General features: G+C 42.6%; 1 protein-coding gene across 6 annotated transcripts in view; it reads right to left on the bottom strand.

Moving 5' to 3' along the window:
* The window catches only part of RAD51B (RAD51 paralog B), a 620,299-nt gene that overhangs the window by 9,701 nt on the left and 596,536 nt on the right, over positions 1-14,062 (bottom strand). For all 6 annotated transcript variants that reach the window (XM_027552246.1, XM_027552247.1, XM_027552245.1 and 3 more), the window contains one exon: positions 1,413-1,491. In XM_027552246.1, the coding sequence (XP_027408047.1) occupies positions 1,413-1,491 (79 nt within the window). The remainder of the gene's footprint in view (positions 1-1,412; positions 1,492-14,062) is intronic.

Genomic DNA, 14,062 nt, shown 5'->3' with positions numbered 1-14,062 from the left:
TAAAGCAAGGCTCTAAATATGAAAAGCCGAAGGGCATACCGCACAGGGTAAACCCAAGTCCAGCTCTCTGATTGCTTATTACTTATACACCCTTAGAGAGTCCGTAACAAAGAGGCCTGCTGTTTGCTTTGCTTAATCTGGTCTTAAAATCTCTGCTTCTTTGTCAGAAAACAATATTTGCAATTGTAAAAAAAAATATTTACCAAGGAACTTGGATAGCATAAGTCAAAGGCTAAGAGCCAAAGGTCAGGAGTTCTTACTCCAAATTTCCTTGGACCCGAGTCCCTGCTGTGGAGCTCAGCTACACCAAACAAACACACTGCTTTCTGGATCCGTTAAGAAGTGGATGCTTTAGAAGGCAAGGAAAGGGAGGGCTGAAGCCTGTTCCTCAGTCAGAAGCACTGTCCAGCCGCCTGCCTAGAAGTCCTGCTAGAGCTTTATAATGCAAGGTGTCTCCATGGGGATACTGTAAGGGCTCACCCTATTTCACCCTTCCCCTAACTTGGGGAAAACATTCAGCTTATAAAATCCTAAAGGGCAGATATTCCTCCCACAGACAGCAAAGACAATATGCTCCTCGGAGGTTCTGAGCAGACATGTGCCAAGCATCTCTGGGTGACGTCTCCAGCCCAACAGTGGGGGACAGATGTGTACTCTGAGCACTTTTATGGGGACCCTTCTTAATCTACAAAGCAGTGTGGGACATCTGACCCTCCAGGCTAAGTTCAATGGGGTTTGAATTTAACCCCTCCTCTTCATTGTTTTCTGCAGACCTGCCATAAAACGACACCTTTCCTAATCACCCTGATCCTACATCAAGGAATGATGCCTCTCAATCCGCTTTCTCCCCTGTTTGTTGAATTAGTTCCAGCTTGTGGCCTTGAGGGGCTCTTCCGTGAGTCAGAACTCAGGCCCATGTCACAAAGTGCAGGTCTGCAAGGCCTGGTCCCTAGTCGGGACTTGAGTACAGGGGGAGGAAATAGAGTAACCAGACGGAGGCCGAGGAAGTGGTGCTCATGGAGCCATGACAAAGTGCCCCACAGGCTGCCAGCCCAGATGGTTTCTCCCAGCTAAGTGAGAAGGCTCTGAGGCAGGGCTGGGTCCCTTCCCCTGTGGGATCTGCAAAGAGGACTGGAGGAGTTGCAGTTCCTAGCCTGCTCGACTTGTCCCTCATTCTTGGGTTGTCCCACTCTGTTAGGGAACTCTGTAATTCTCCCTGACCTCTGTCAAATTCTTGCCACAATTGCCAACCTCTTTTATCTTATCAGGATCAACATCACCGGCTAGTTCTTCTTGGCCTTTGATTCTGTCCCGAAGGAGCTTCCATCAGGAGCAAAGCAGTAATTATCACCCACAATGGGCAGTGCTGAGTATAATTAGATGAAAGAAATGGCTTCGTCCGAAGATCTTACCTTGAAGAACCAGGCCTTCCTTCTCGATGGTGTAGACAAAGGCGGTGAAGGGTGCCAGAGGGGACTTGGCAATGAGAATCTGCACAGAAAGCATATTTGCTCAGGATTAGTCAAAGGAAATAGAGACGAGCCTCTGTTCACTCCTCTTCCCACTCTGAAGCAAAGTGGTAACATGTGACCACAAACTATGAGGTTTGTTTACTTTGAAATTATTTTAGAACCAAATGAGTGTTATTCCTTCAAACAACTGACCACCTTGGTAGGCTGTACATCAATTCCAACTATTCTATCAATGAAGGCCATATTCTTGAGCCAGTTTTAGATACAAGTTTCATTATTATCTCACATGCTTAAATAGCTACCTTTCCGCCCAAAGATCATTTAGCCTGAGCCTTTAACTATATTCATAAATTTAGCTATTTTATTAAAAAATTCAAATCTACCCCTAAAAGATAAAGATTTAACATCACTGCAAATATTCAAAATAACTTGCTAAAGGCAGAGCCATGGCAGGTTGCCTGGTTGGCCCCCAACCCTTCACTAAGTCTATAGTCACATCCTTAGCCACGTGACTACCTTCCCTCCTCCTGGAGGTATAGAGTATTTCCCATGATCCTTGACCATAGGTTTGGCCACATGACTTGCATTGACTAATAGGTTGTGCCAGTTCTTAGCCTAGGCCTCAAGAAGCCTCACAAAACTTCACTTGTTCTTTTTATGCTTCTGCTACTGCCAGATAAAAATATGTTCAAGCTAATCTGCTGTCTCAGAAGGAGGAAGAGAGACACCTGACGTAGAGCTGGCCAGTTAGGTCCAATCTAAATAGCTGATCCCCAGGAGATCTACATACACATGGGTTAAATGATTATGACTGTATGCACACCTCTGTGATTTTGAAGTTGTCACAAAGCACTACTGCAGTGACAGTTGGCTGACACACCAACCAACACAAAGTATCAAAAATATTCTGCATGATGGCACTCTACTATGAGGATACCTACTTTAAAAGGGATGGTCATTTGATGGTTAAAAGATTACTATTATTTAACCCTTTAACACACTGCATATGATTCCACAGAACCTCTAAGAACTGGTGGATTATGTTTTATTATTGTATTTCTCCTGAAGGAAGATGACGATCTGTTTCCTGTTTTGCAAATAAACATCATCAAAAAATAGTGATAGTTTGGCACAGAGCCACTTAAGTAATCAGGGAGAGAGGGGAGAAGGAAGAAATAATTTCAAATAACCAAAGGCTTACACTTGTACTATCTCAATCTACAACAATTCAACAAACATTCACTGTCAACTGTGAGAAAGGGTGGAACAGAATGGTAGAAAGATCACAGGTTGTAGGCATGGAGTTTGAATCAAGGTTCCTCCACTAATCAACTTGATGCCTATGGCAAGTCAACTGACGGCTGTGTAGTCTCCCCCTAGTAGCCACATCCTTTCTTCCTTAGAGTTAACAACTCCCCAGGTTTCAACATTTTTACGCCTTGTTTGCAGCTAGGTGTGCTGATGTGGCTAAGCTTTGACTGACAGAAGATGACAAAAGTGACAGGTAGAACTTCTGGATTATAAGAAAAGTATGGGCTCTTCACTTTCCCTTTCCCTCTTCCCAAGGGCCAGACCCAGCTTCAACCACATCCTGGGGGATGATGAAGCAACATGTGGGAAGGAAGCTGGGTGACCTCATAAATCAGCAAAGCCTCCCACCTGGTCACCTGTCCAGCTCAGTACAGAGCCACTTGTGCGAACCATTGTATTTCGGATGCCTATGGTATAGCCTGAAACGTACCCAATACTTTGGCTCTGGACAACTTCACCTTTTTGAGCCTCAGTTTCCTTGTAGGTAAAATGGAGATAACAACACCCACCTAAATGAGATAATGTTGAAGATTAAGTATAAAACATGCCTGTGTTGGGCTTTCCTGGTGGAATCTGCCTGCCAGTGCAGGGGACATGGGTTTGATCCCTGGTCCAGGAATATCCCACAGGCTGCAGAGTAACTAAGTCCATGAGCCACAACTACTGAGCCTGTACTTGAGAGTACGGGAGCCACAACTACTGAAGCCCTTGCACACTAGAGCCTGTGCTGCACAAGAGAAGCCACCGCAGGGAGAAGCCTGGGGACTGCAATGAAGCGTAGCCTATGCTTGCCTCAACTAGAGAAAAGCCCGTGCAGCAGTGAACACTCAGCAGAGCCAAAAATAAATAAATAAAACTAAAATAAATTACCTTTAAAAACACCTGTGTCAAACTAAAAACCTCAGTTTGAATATTTCCAACCAACTCACTACATATGATTCCCAAGTTCCCCTTAACTTTCACTTACCAAAAAGCAATATACTTGGTTTTTACCTGAAGGATTCAATTCAAGTTGAATCTCAATTTTGATAACTGCTCTGAAGTTATCTAGATAAACCAGCGCTCATTCTCAGAACAAATGAGTAGATGGTATAGGCGGACACTTACATCTTTATGTCAAAAACTTCTCACCTGATAATTAAAGTGGATCATTTCTGACAGAGATGATGTAGGGACGGTTCAACGTGCATGTATGGGTGCTCCTTGGTAGGGGAATGGCAGAACAGAGGACAGTGCTTCTCAAGCTTTAATGTTGGTATGAATCACCTGCAGGTCCTGACACGTAGATTTTGATTCACTAGGTTTTGAGTGGGGCTTGAGTATCTGCCTTTCTAGCAAGCTCCTAGGAGATGCTGATGCTGTGGTCCATAGACCACATTTTGAACAGCTGGGTTCAGGAAATTAGCCTGACTGAAGAGTCTGAGGTGGAGAAGCAAGAGACAGGAGTCCTGGAGTCAGATAGGGAGCTACTGTAATAATTCAGGGATGAGGAGACACTTAAACCACAGGTGTGTCAGGAAGAAAGGGAAAAGAGGAATGGAGAATTGAAATAAAAAGAGAAATAAAAAGCCTTTAGATCAAAAATCAATATAAATAAACATATACCAAACCTCAGATCTTCATTGCCCGCATGAAAAATTGGACATGAAAAGCCAGAAGGGTGTAAATAAACAGTATTCAATAAACTATTATACTATATTTTTGAAAATTTATTTTATAGACCACAGAATCTTCGAATCAGAAAAAGGATATGATATTCCAATGCAACACAATAAATGCCACCTGAACCTAAGCCTTTCAGCTCAGTGGTGTACCCACCATCATCTGATGACTTCCTCTTCCAGGAAGCATGTGCCCATTCTGTGAACAAGCCCAGAGCTCGAGCCAGAAGGACCTCACATGGAAGGTTCTCACACTTGGAAGTACCTCCTTTCCAGGAAATCAAGGGTTGGACAGGGTTTAAAATGAGCTATCAAAAGGATGATTGTATGCAGTTGGAAAGAGGAAGTGATCAGTTACGTCAGATGAATCCCTCTTCCTTTTTTGGGAAAGAACTTCCAGATTGATAGCTCAGAGGGCTACCACCAGCATAAACTATCAGATTTTCAGCAAAAAAAAGGTAACAAATTCTCAGTAGCCTTTTGGATAAAGTGAAGACAAGGTGGACTGGATGCTAATACCATGAAATGGATCTGAAAGTATCCAAAAGTTTAGTAACAATCGTATGGGGTAACAACCTCTAGTAGAAGGTACTGCATTCTATCCTCAGTCCTATCATATTCAACGTACTTACTGACCTGGATGCACACACTGCTGTATTCAACCACATCCATACAACAGGGAATAGAACTGAAAAAAATTGCTACCCTAGGAGATACATTCTAAAGGAGGCAAAAGATAATAAACAAAATGAATATGTAGTGAAATATATCGCATATTAGATGATTATATATGCTATGGAGAAAAAAAGCAGAGAAAGAGTATAGGAAACATATTGGATTAAAAGAGGGAGTTAAGAGAAGATCTCACCCTAAAAGTGACATTTGGACTCATGAATCATGTAATTAAACCCACTGATGAGACGCTGGATACGGCAACAGGAGACACCAAATTTAGAGGAACAGTTAATATATTAGACAGCCATTATATGAAAACAAACCTCAATTTGGTTAGAATGTTGGGACAAACCCTATGAATCTTTAGGACACAATTTTATTGAAATACATGTAAAGCCTTGCCCTTAAGAACAGGGGACTAATTTGTTCTGGTTTCAGAATGGGGAAGATGAGATTTAACATTCAGAAAATGAATTACGTGTTAGTTCACTACAGTTCAGTACCAGTCAGGTGGGAGATGTGGTTTGCAAAAATCTAGTGCACCCCACTCCAGTACTTTTGCTTGGAAAATCCCATGGACAGAGAAGCCTGGTAGGCTGCAGTCCATGGGGTCGCTAGAGTCGGACACAACTGAGCAACTTCACTTTCACTTTTCATTTTCATGCATTGGAGAAGGAAATGGCAACCCACTCCAGTGTTCTTGCCTGGAGAATCCAAGGGACAGGGGAGCCTGGTGGGCTGCCGTCTATGGGGTCACACAGAGTCGGACACGACTGAAGCGACTTAGCAGCAGCAGCAGCAGCAGCAGCAGTGTGATCTCAGGTTGTATTAATGGAGACAGAGTATCTAGAACAAGGTGCTACTCTGCTCATTCAGCCATGGTGGATGAAATATGTTTGGACTGGAGCCCAAATTTCTACAGGGAAACTGACAAGAGAACAACGGGAGGAGAACTCCATCAGGGTGGTTAGATACCCAAACCAACCTATGACCATAAACACTTCAAAGCAAACACGCTGGTAAGAGGCCTGGGGTAAAGGTAAATGCATATTGCTTTTAACATGAGTTTTCTGACCTGAAGATTCTCTAGTGTTATGTGGCAGAGTGAAGAAGTGTAAATTAGCTTTTTAGCTTAACAGATTTCAGGAAAAAAAGTGATGTTTGCCACACTGTCCTTGTGAACACATATTGACTTTTCCCTCTTTTAGACTTCAATGAGCACCCCATGCCCTTGTGCCTTTCAAACAATAAATAACCCTCTTATAAAGCAAACAACCCTCCCTAGCCGATAACTCAGGCTGTTTCAGAAGGTCAGTCAACCTATACAGCTGGGGTGTTCTAATCATTGTCTGACTTGTGCTGTTTTCGAGTGCCCTCCTGGATTCTTCAATACATAAGCCCTGCAGCTTAATAGAATCCAGGGCTTTCGTGAAAAGTTTTTATCCCACTCAACCCTGTGTGTAATATGTGAAGTTGGTTTTAGAATTTTCTAAGGGTTCACGGAAATATATAGTTGGGTAAGAATGAGTACAGACATGTGCGGCTCTGAAAACTCTGGAACTCCACAAGACAGGTGTGTGGTACTGTGAGCCACAATCCTATCTATTGTGAGAATTTGTACTTTTTAAAAGACTGCCATCTGAAACTCACACATATGAAGAACAAGCTAGTGGTGACCTGTGGTGGGGGTGAGGGGAGTTCATGGGGTGGGTGGAAAAGAGGTATAAACTGTTAGGGGTAAGCTAGGCTTGAGGATGTATTGTACAACATGGAGAATATGGCCAGTATTTTGTTGTAACTGTAAATGGAAAGTATCTTTAACAATTGTACTAAAATACAAAAAAAATTTTTTTAAAGAGAAAGCAGACACAATCATAGAGTTGACAAATAATTAAACTTTCACCATTCAGTTCAGTTCAGTTCAGTTGCTCCATCATGTCCAATTCTTTGTGACCCCATGGACCACAGCAAGCCAGGCCTCCCTGTCCATCACCATCTCCCGGCGTTTACCCAAACTCAGGTCCATCGAGTCGGTGATGCTATCTAACCATCTCATCCTCTATTGTCCCCTTCTTCTCTTGCCCTCAATCTTTCCCAGCGTCAGAGTCTTTTCAAATGAGTCAGCTCTTCACATCAGGTGGCCAAAGTATTGGAGTTTCAGCTTCAACATCAGTCCTTCCAATGAACACTCAAAACTGATCTCCTTTAGGATGGACTGGTTGGATCTCCTTGCAGTCCAAGGGACTCTCAAGAGTCTTCTCCAACACCACAGTTCCAAAGCATCAATTCTTCTGTGCTCAGCTTTCTTTATAGTCCAACTCTCACATCTATACATGACTACTGGAAAAACCATAGCCTTGACTAGATGGACTTTGTTGGCAAAGTAATGTCTCTGCTTTTTAATATGCTGTCTAGGTTGGTCATAACTTTCCTTCCAAGGAGTACACGTCTTTTAATTTCATGGCTGCAATCACCATCTGCAGTGATTTTGGAGCCCCAAAAATAAAATCAGCCACTGTTTCCCCATCTATTTGCCATGAAGTGACAGGACCAGATGCCATGATCTTAGTTTTCTGAATGTTGAGCTTTAAGCCAACTTTTTCACTCTCCTCTTTCACTTTCATCAAGAGGCTCTTTAGTTCTTCTTTACTTTTTGCCATAAGGGTGGTATCATCTGCATATCTGAGGTAATTGATATCTCTCCCAGCAATCTTGATTCCAGCTTGTGCTTCATCCAGCCCAGCATTTCTCATGATACACCCTGCATATAAGTTAAATAAGCATGGTGACAATATACAGCCGTGATGTACTCGTTTCCCAATTTGGAACCAGTCTGTTGTTCCATGTCCAGTTCTAACTGTTGCTTCTCCAACACCTGACCTGCATATAGATTTCTTAAGAGGCAGATCAGGTGGTCTGGTATTACCATCTCTTTCAGAATTTTCCACAGTTTATTGTGATCCACACAGTCAAAGGCTTTGACATAGTCAATAAAGCAGAAATAGATGTTTTTCTGAACTCTCTTGCTTTTTCGATGATCCAGCGGATGTTGGCAATTTGATCTCTGGTTCCTCTGCCTTTTCTAAATCCAGCTTGAACATCAGGAAGTTCACAGTTCACGTATTGCAGAAGCCTGGCTTGGAGAATTTTGAGCATTCCTTTACTAGCGTGTGAGATGAGTGCAACTGTGCAGTAGTTTGAGCATTCTTTGGCATTGCCTTCCTTTGGGATTGGAATGAAAACTGACATTTTCCAGTCCTGTGGCCACTGCTGAGTTTTCCAAATTTGCTGGTGTATTGAGTGCAGCACTTTCACAGCATCATCTTTTAGGATTTGAAATATCTCAACTGGAATATCATCACTTTCACCATTATGATGACAAAAAAAAAAAGACTGCTATACATTTCTACGTCAATTTATTTCCTAGAAATATGTTCTGAATTCTCAGTGGGATTGCAAAGATCAAGGGCATTGCCTTTGATCCCATACTCTTCCATTTCATAGAGCCCAGTTCAGTGCTTTGCATGTGTGGTCTCTGAAAATGACAGATGGACATTTTCTTCACTGTTCCTCACATTATCCCCATAGTATATGTGTGAAGGTTTCTCTCAGTGTACAAGTGAAACCCCAGAAGCCTGGGTACTCTAAATAAAACATGGGGGGAGAAGTTGGCTCCTGGAGCTCACTGGCCTCCCTGTACAGAATCTCTTCTCCTCCTTTATATCTCTCCACTCAGGTGCCTATTTTGCTCTAAGCAAATAAGTTATCAGCTGATTCTCTTTTGCTCTAAAGCAGAGCTGGTTTAAACCTTCTAGTGCTAAGGAAACTTTACATTTTGCATTTTAATGTAAGACTGTCAGAAGAGAGTAATAGACCTAAAAATGGTGGAAAGTCTTATGGTTTGGGGTGGGCTGGAGGACCTTCCAAGGGTCCCACAGTAATGATGATGCAAACAACCAATAGATGTTATTCCTCACAATAGCCCTCTGAGGCAGACAGCTTATAAGTGCTGAAGACAAGATTCTGGCCCAAGCCAACCAGTTCTATAGTCTGTACTTTCAACCAGCATGATGGTAACCTCTAATCTGTCATGCATAGATAAATCCACATCCAAGGGATAAGACATCAAGGAGGCAGAATACATAACAACAAATAAAGGCATTTGCTTTCCAGCATGGATTCTGCACAGTTCAAGACAAAGAAGGGCATCCATGCAGCTTGACTAAGAGGCTCACAAGCTTCCACACTAATAATCTTCCTTTTGTCCTTCCTGTCTCAATGTCCAAATCCTACCTCCTCTTGGAATGCTGTAAAAATGCTACCTCTTCCAGAAAGCTCATGCCAATTTCTCTAGCCTGAGGTAACGTCTCTCAAATCTATCACACTGTATCTATAACCTCTCTAACAGCACTCACTGTTTTCTCCACCATTTTATAGTTAATGCCCCTTGAATTTATTACCATGTGTTTGAAGGCAAAGGACATCATCATCATTGCTGCTTCTAGTCCTAGCAACCTCCAGTATGATGTTGTATGCATAACGGAAACTCAATTATAAAATATAAAAAAATGGTGACTCTCTGAAGCTCTGACTCATACCTATTTTGAGGCTTATCTGGCAACCCATCCCCAAAGTTGGGGGACTTAGACTATGTCACATAGAAAAGTGCAGGCTGCCCCGTCAATCATTGCCAAGACTTGGCTTGGGCAGAACCACAGTCAAGTCTTTGGTTTCAGCTTGCTATAGCATCACATGTTTTTCCTGGCTTGATCCCACTTCCAAGAGGCTCAGAAAGTGGAAAAGGAGCCACAGAACAGAAAGTGCTGGACATAGGAACCTCAAGCATCCTCCAGGATGGTGACACCTTCTAGAGATAGTACTTGTGTCCCTTTAAAGTACAGGTGTGACCCTCCTCCAGAGCAACCCGGCCTACCCTTCTCTTCTATGGGTGGCCAGGAAGGTCAGTGTGGACAAGACAGCACAAAGACATCAGGAACCTTAGGTACAGGCTCTCTTGGAGGCTGCTTTTATAGAATTCTGGTCCTGGCAGGGTATATGAGTTTCTGCAAAAGAGCCCTGACTTTAGGAAAAAGTGAGTTTTGCCTTTGTGGCCCAGGGAAGCAGACATGAATAGGCAGCCGTGTGCTGAGGGTTAGCTGGCACCAATTCTTTCACTTTCTCTTCTCTGACTCCTGTGCCAGGCAGGCTTCCTTTAACACTGTTAATGAATCCTTCCTCTCTTTTATTTCCTTCCCTTTCCCACCCATTACCCCAAATCTCATATTGGTCAGGGGCAAAGGGCAGAGTAAAATGAGCTGGCAGAAGGAAAGTGTAAGCACAGTTTCTTCCTGCAGGGGCAGGTGGTAGGCCTGGCTTTCTTTCTATCCCTTTCTTTCCATCCACAAAATGCAGGGACCAAAGACATTGTAATGTGTTCAGCTAAGAAAGCTGGGGTGAGAAACGGTTGAGTTGGATAGCTCAGAAATAGGACTTTGCATCCATCCACAGATTTCTAGCTTGCTAATTTTTTAACCCTATCTCAGTCTCCCCCATGATCAGCAGGATTGTGTGGTAGTTGATGAACTCACCGGCGGTGTCCTCGTTAAACACTTCTAATATTTACATCTGTACACAAGGGACCTGCTGAGAAGGAAGGGAGCAAACCCATTGATTCTAAAATGTCCTTCAACAGGGACCCCATTATCTCATTTCGCCTGCATGTCTGGGCTAATAAAACCTTTTGCAAGCTAACCAAACCTTTCCTCTAGCTGTGCCAAATGTCTGCGACAGAAATCCTTCATGCCTGAGATTTTCCTCCTTGTCCAAGACTTAGAAAAAGGTTGTTTTCTCAGCTGCTTTGAAGCCCAGGAAGAGAGCCAGGGAGGCAAACAAGCCAGCCAGTCTTGCATCAGATAATTCAACAGGCTTTTGATAACCTCGAGTCTTCTGTCCTTTCCCCAGGTTGAGCTGAACTCTCCAAGCCAAGGGACAGAAGGGCCGGAAATGCTCCAGACAGGAAGATCTTGTGGCTGGAAGGAGGCCACAGGAACAGGGTGGCTTGAAGCATACTCAGTGATCCTCAAAGGAATTCCCTAGTCATTGTGTTAAGAGAGCTGGAGGGAAAGGTGGCAGAGATCCAGGTCCCAGTACATATCTGGATTGTATATTGATTAGAACCTGCTTCATCACTTGGAAAACCACTCTCCATGGAACACTGAAGCCTCAGTACCAACAGCTTTGTAAGATTATGAGGGGAGAGTAGAGAAAGAAGTGAATGGTGTCTAAACTGCCTTCTCAAAATAGGGAAGCAAGATCTGTAGTAGTAATACTGTGCTGGAAAATGACAAGGTGGAAGAAGGCACTGTATTTGAGCAGGCATGAACTTATTAATTTATCTACATGTGGCCTATTTCACAACTTTTCTGACAGAAACTGGGGGCAGAAATCTAAAGTTGATCTGAATCCCTTATGACATATAATTCTAGACCCTGGGAAGATTCTCCTAGAAAGTTTGGCCCTGAGGCTACAAGATCTTATTCCCCCCCAGAGTATCATTATGCTCTTTCATAACATCTCTCTGGGTGAGGCGATTGTTTAAAAATGTTTATATAATACGTTAGGTTCCCAAAGTTTATAAACTAAAATAACTTGCTCCTTAAAGAAAACATTCATTTCTTCAGATCAATAGGCTATTAACTTAGTAAATTATGCAATCATAATAGTTCAGGTCAGAGTGGTATTTTGCGTTTATTATTTTTCCTATCATTTTATTATGAAAAATTTCAAACATGCAGCAAAATTTAAAAAATTTTATAGTGAATACCCATAAACCTAACAAGTAGATTCTACCACTAACATTTTATAATACTTGTTTTTATTACTTATCTATACAACAACCCATCTTAGCTTTATGTTGTTGCATTTTAAAGTAAATTGCAAACATCATGCACTTTCCCCTAAATACTTCAGCATGCATATAATTAATTATAAGCTTAGTTTTTTGTCCATATATTTTAAAAATCATGTTAGGGTTCTTTTGTTTTTTTCCAGTGCACTTTATATGTGGTTTGAAAGTATTAGTGATTTTTTCCAACTTATACTAAAATTAGAGAGAATTTAGTGTCTACTCCTGTATGGTAGCATGCAAATTTGTATAGTCAAAGAATATGGGTCATTATTTCTATATTAAATATCAGCTTTATTGAGGTGAATATGCATATAATGAAATTCTTTTTGATAATTTTATTTATCTGTTTACTTTTGGCTCTGCTGGGTCTTCACTGCTGTGCTGGCTTTCCTTTAGTTGTGAGTGGGGACTACTCTCTAATTGCAGTGCGAGGGTTTCTCATTGCAGTGATACCTCTTGTTGCCTGCGTAGCACAGGCTCTACGGTGTGCAGGCTTCAGTAATTGTGGCGCCTGGGCTCTAGAGCACAGGCTCAATAGTTCTGGTACATGGGCTTAGGTGTTCCTTGGCATGTGGGATCTTCCTTGCCCAGGGACCAAACCCGTGTCGTCTGCATTGGCAGGCAGTTTCTATATCACTGAGCCACCAGGGAAGTCCATACAATAAAATTCTTAATTCAGGTATATAAGTTATATATTTCCCTCCAAGCACGGCTTTAGCGGCATCTCATAAGTTTTGGTATATTTTTGTTTTCATTTTCTCAAAGTATTTTCTAATTTCCCTTGTTATTTATTGACTTGTTGCTCATTTAGAAGTATGTGAGTGTGTGTTTAATTTGTACACATTTGAGAATCCCCCAAATTTCCTTTTATTATTATTAATTTAGATCAACAAGCAGAAGAAGGGATACATAGGGTGAAGTCCCAAACAAAGGAGCTTCTGTCTTAGTGGAGCTTGGAGCCCAGCATGGTGGCATAGGAGAGTGTTCTGGTTCCCCAGTGTGGAAGCTCTCTAAACACCTCTCTTTTTGAGTTTTTATGGAGGCTGAATTACACAGGCATAATTGATTAACTCATTGTCCACTGCTGGTTGACTCTACCTCTAGCCCCTCTGCCCTCCCCGGAAATCAGGGCGTGGGACTGGAAGTTCCCACTCTCTTTTCATGATTGGTTCTCCTGGCAACTAGCACCCATCCTTAGGTGCTATACAAAAGTCAACTTCATTACATGAACCCCATTGTGGTGGAAACAGCTTGTTATAAGTAACAAGTAACCCATTTCACTGTGATGGCTCTGAAGCATTTTCAAAAACTGCTGAAGCTGAAACTCCAATACTTTGGCCACCTCACGCGAAGAGTTGACTCATTGGAAAAGACCCTGATGCTGGGAGGGATTGGGGGCAGGAGGAGAAGGGGAAGACAGAGGATGAGATGGCTGGATGGCATCACTGACTCAATGGACATGAGTTTGGGTGAACTCCAGGAGTTGGTGATGGACAGGGAGGCCTGGCATGCTGTGTGTGATTCATGGGGTCGCAAAGAGTCGGACACGACTGAGCGACTGAACTGAACTGAACTGAAGAGAGAAAATATTGCAACAAATGATGCTCCTGTTGTTCTTATCACTCAGAAAATTCCAAGGGTTTTGGAACCTGTGAGTTAGGAACTACGAATAAAAACTAAAGGCAATGGCACCCCACTCTAGCACTCTTGCCTGGAGAATCCCATGGATGGAGGAGCCTGGTAGGCTGCAGTCCATGGGATCGCTAAGAGTTGGACACGACTGAGCGACTTCACTTTCACTTTTCACTTTCCTGCATTGGAGAAGGAAATGGCAACCCACTCTAGTGTTCTTGCCTGGAGAATCCCAGGGACGGGGGAGCCAGGGGGCTGCCGTCTATGGGGTCACACAGAGTTAGACACGACTGAAGCGACTTAGCAGCAGCAGCATAAATATATATATTTTGGAGAAATATATTTTGGTTATCTGAATGACCAAATATATGTCTATATCTATATATATCTTCTAAATCACAATC

Source organism: Bos indicus x Bos taurus, chromosome 10, assembly GCF_003369695.1.
Source record: "Bos indicus x Bos taurus breed Angus x Brahman F1 hybrid chromosome 10, Bos_hybrid_MaternalHap_v2.0, whole genome shotgun sequence".
NCBI lineage: Eukaryota > Metazoa > Chordata > Mammalia > Artiodactyla > Bovidae > Bos > Bos indicus x Bos taurus.
The sequence above is the reverse complement of the archived record's forward strand: the minus strand, read 5'-3'. Positions and strand labels throughout refer to the sequence as shown.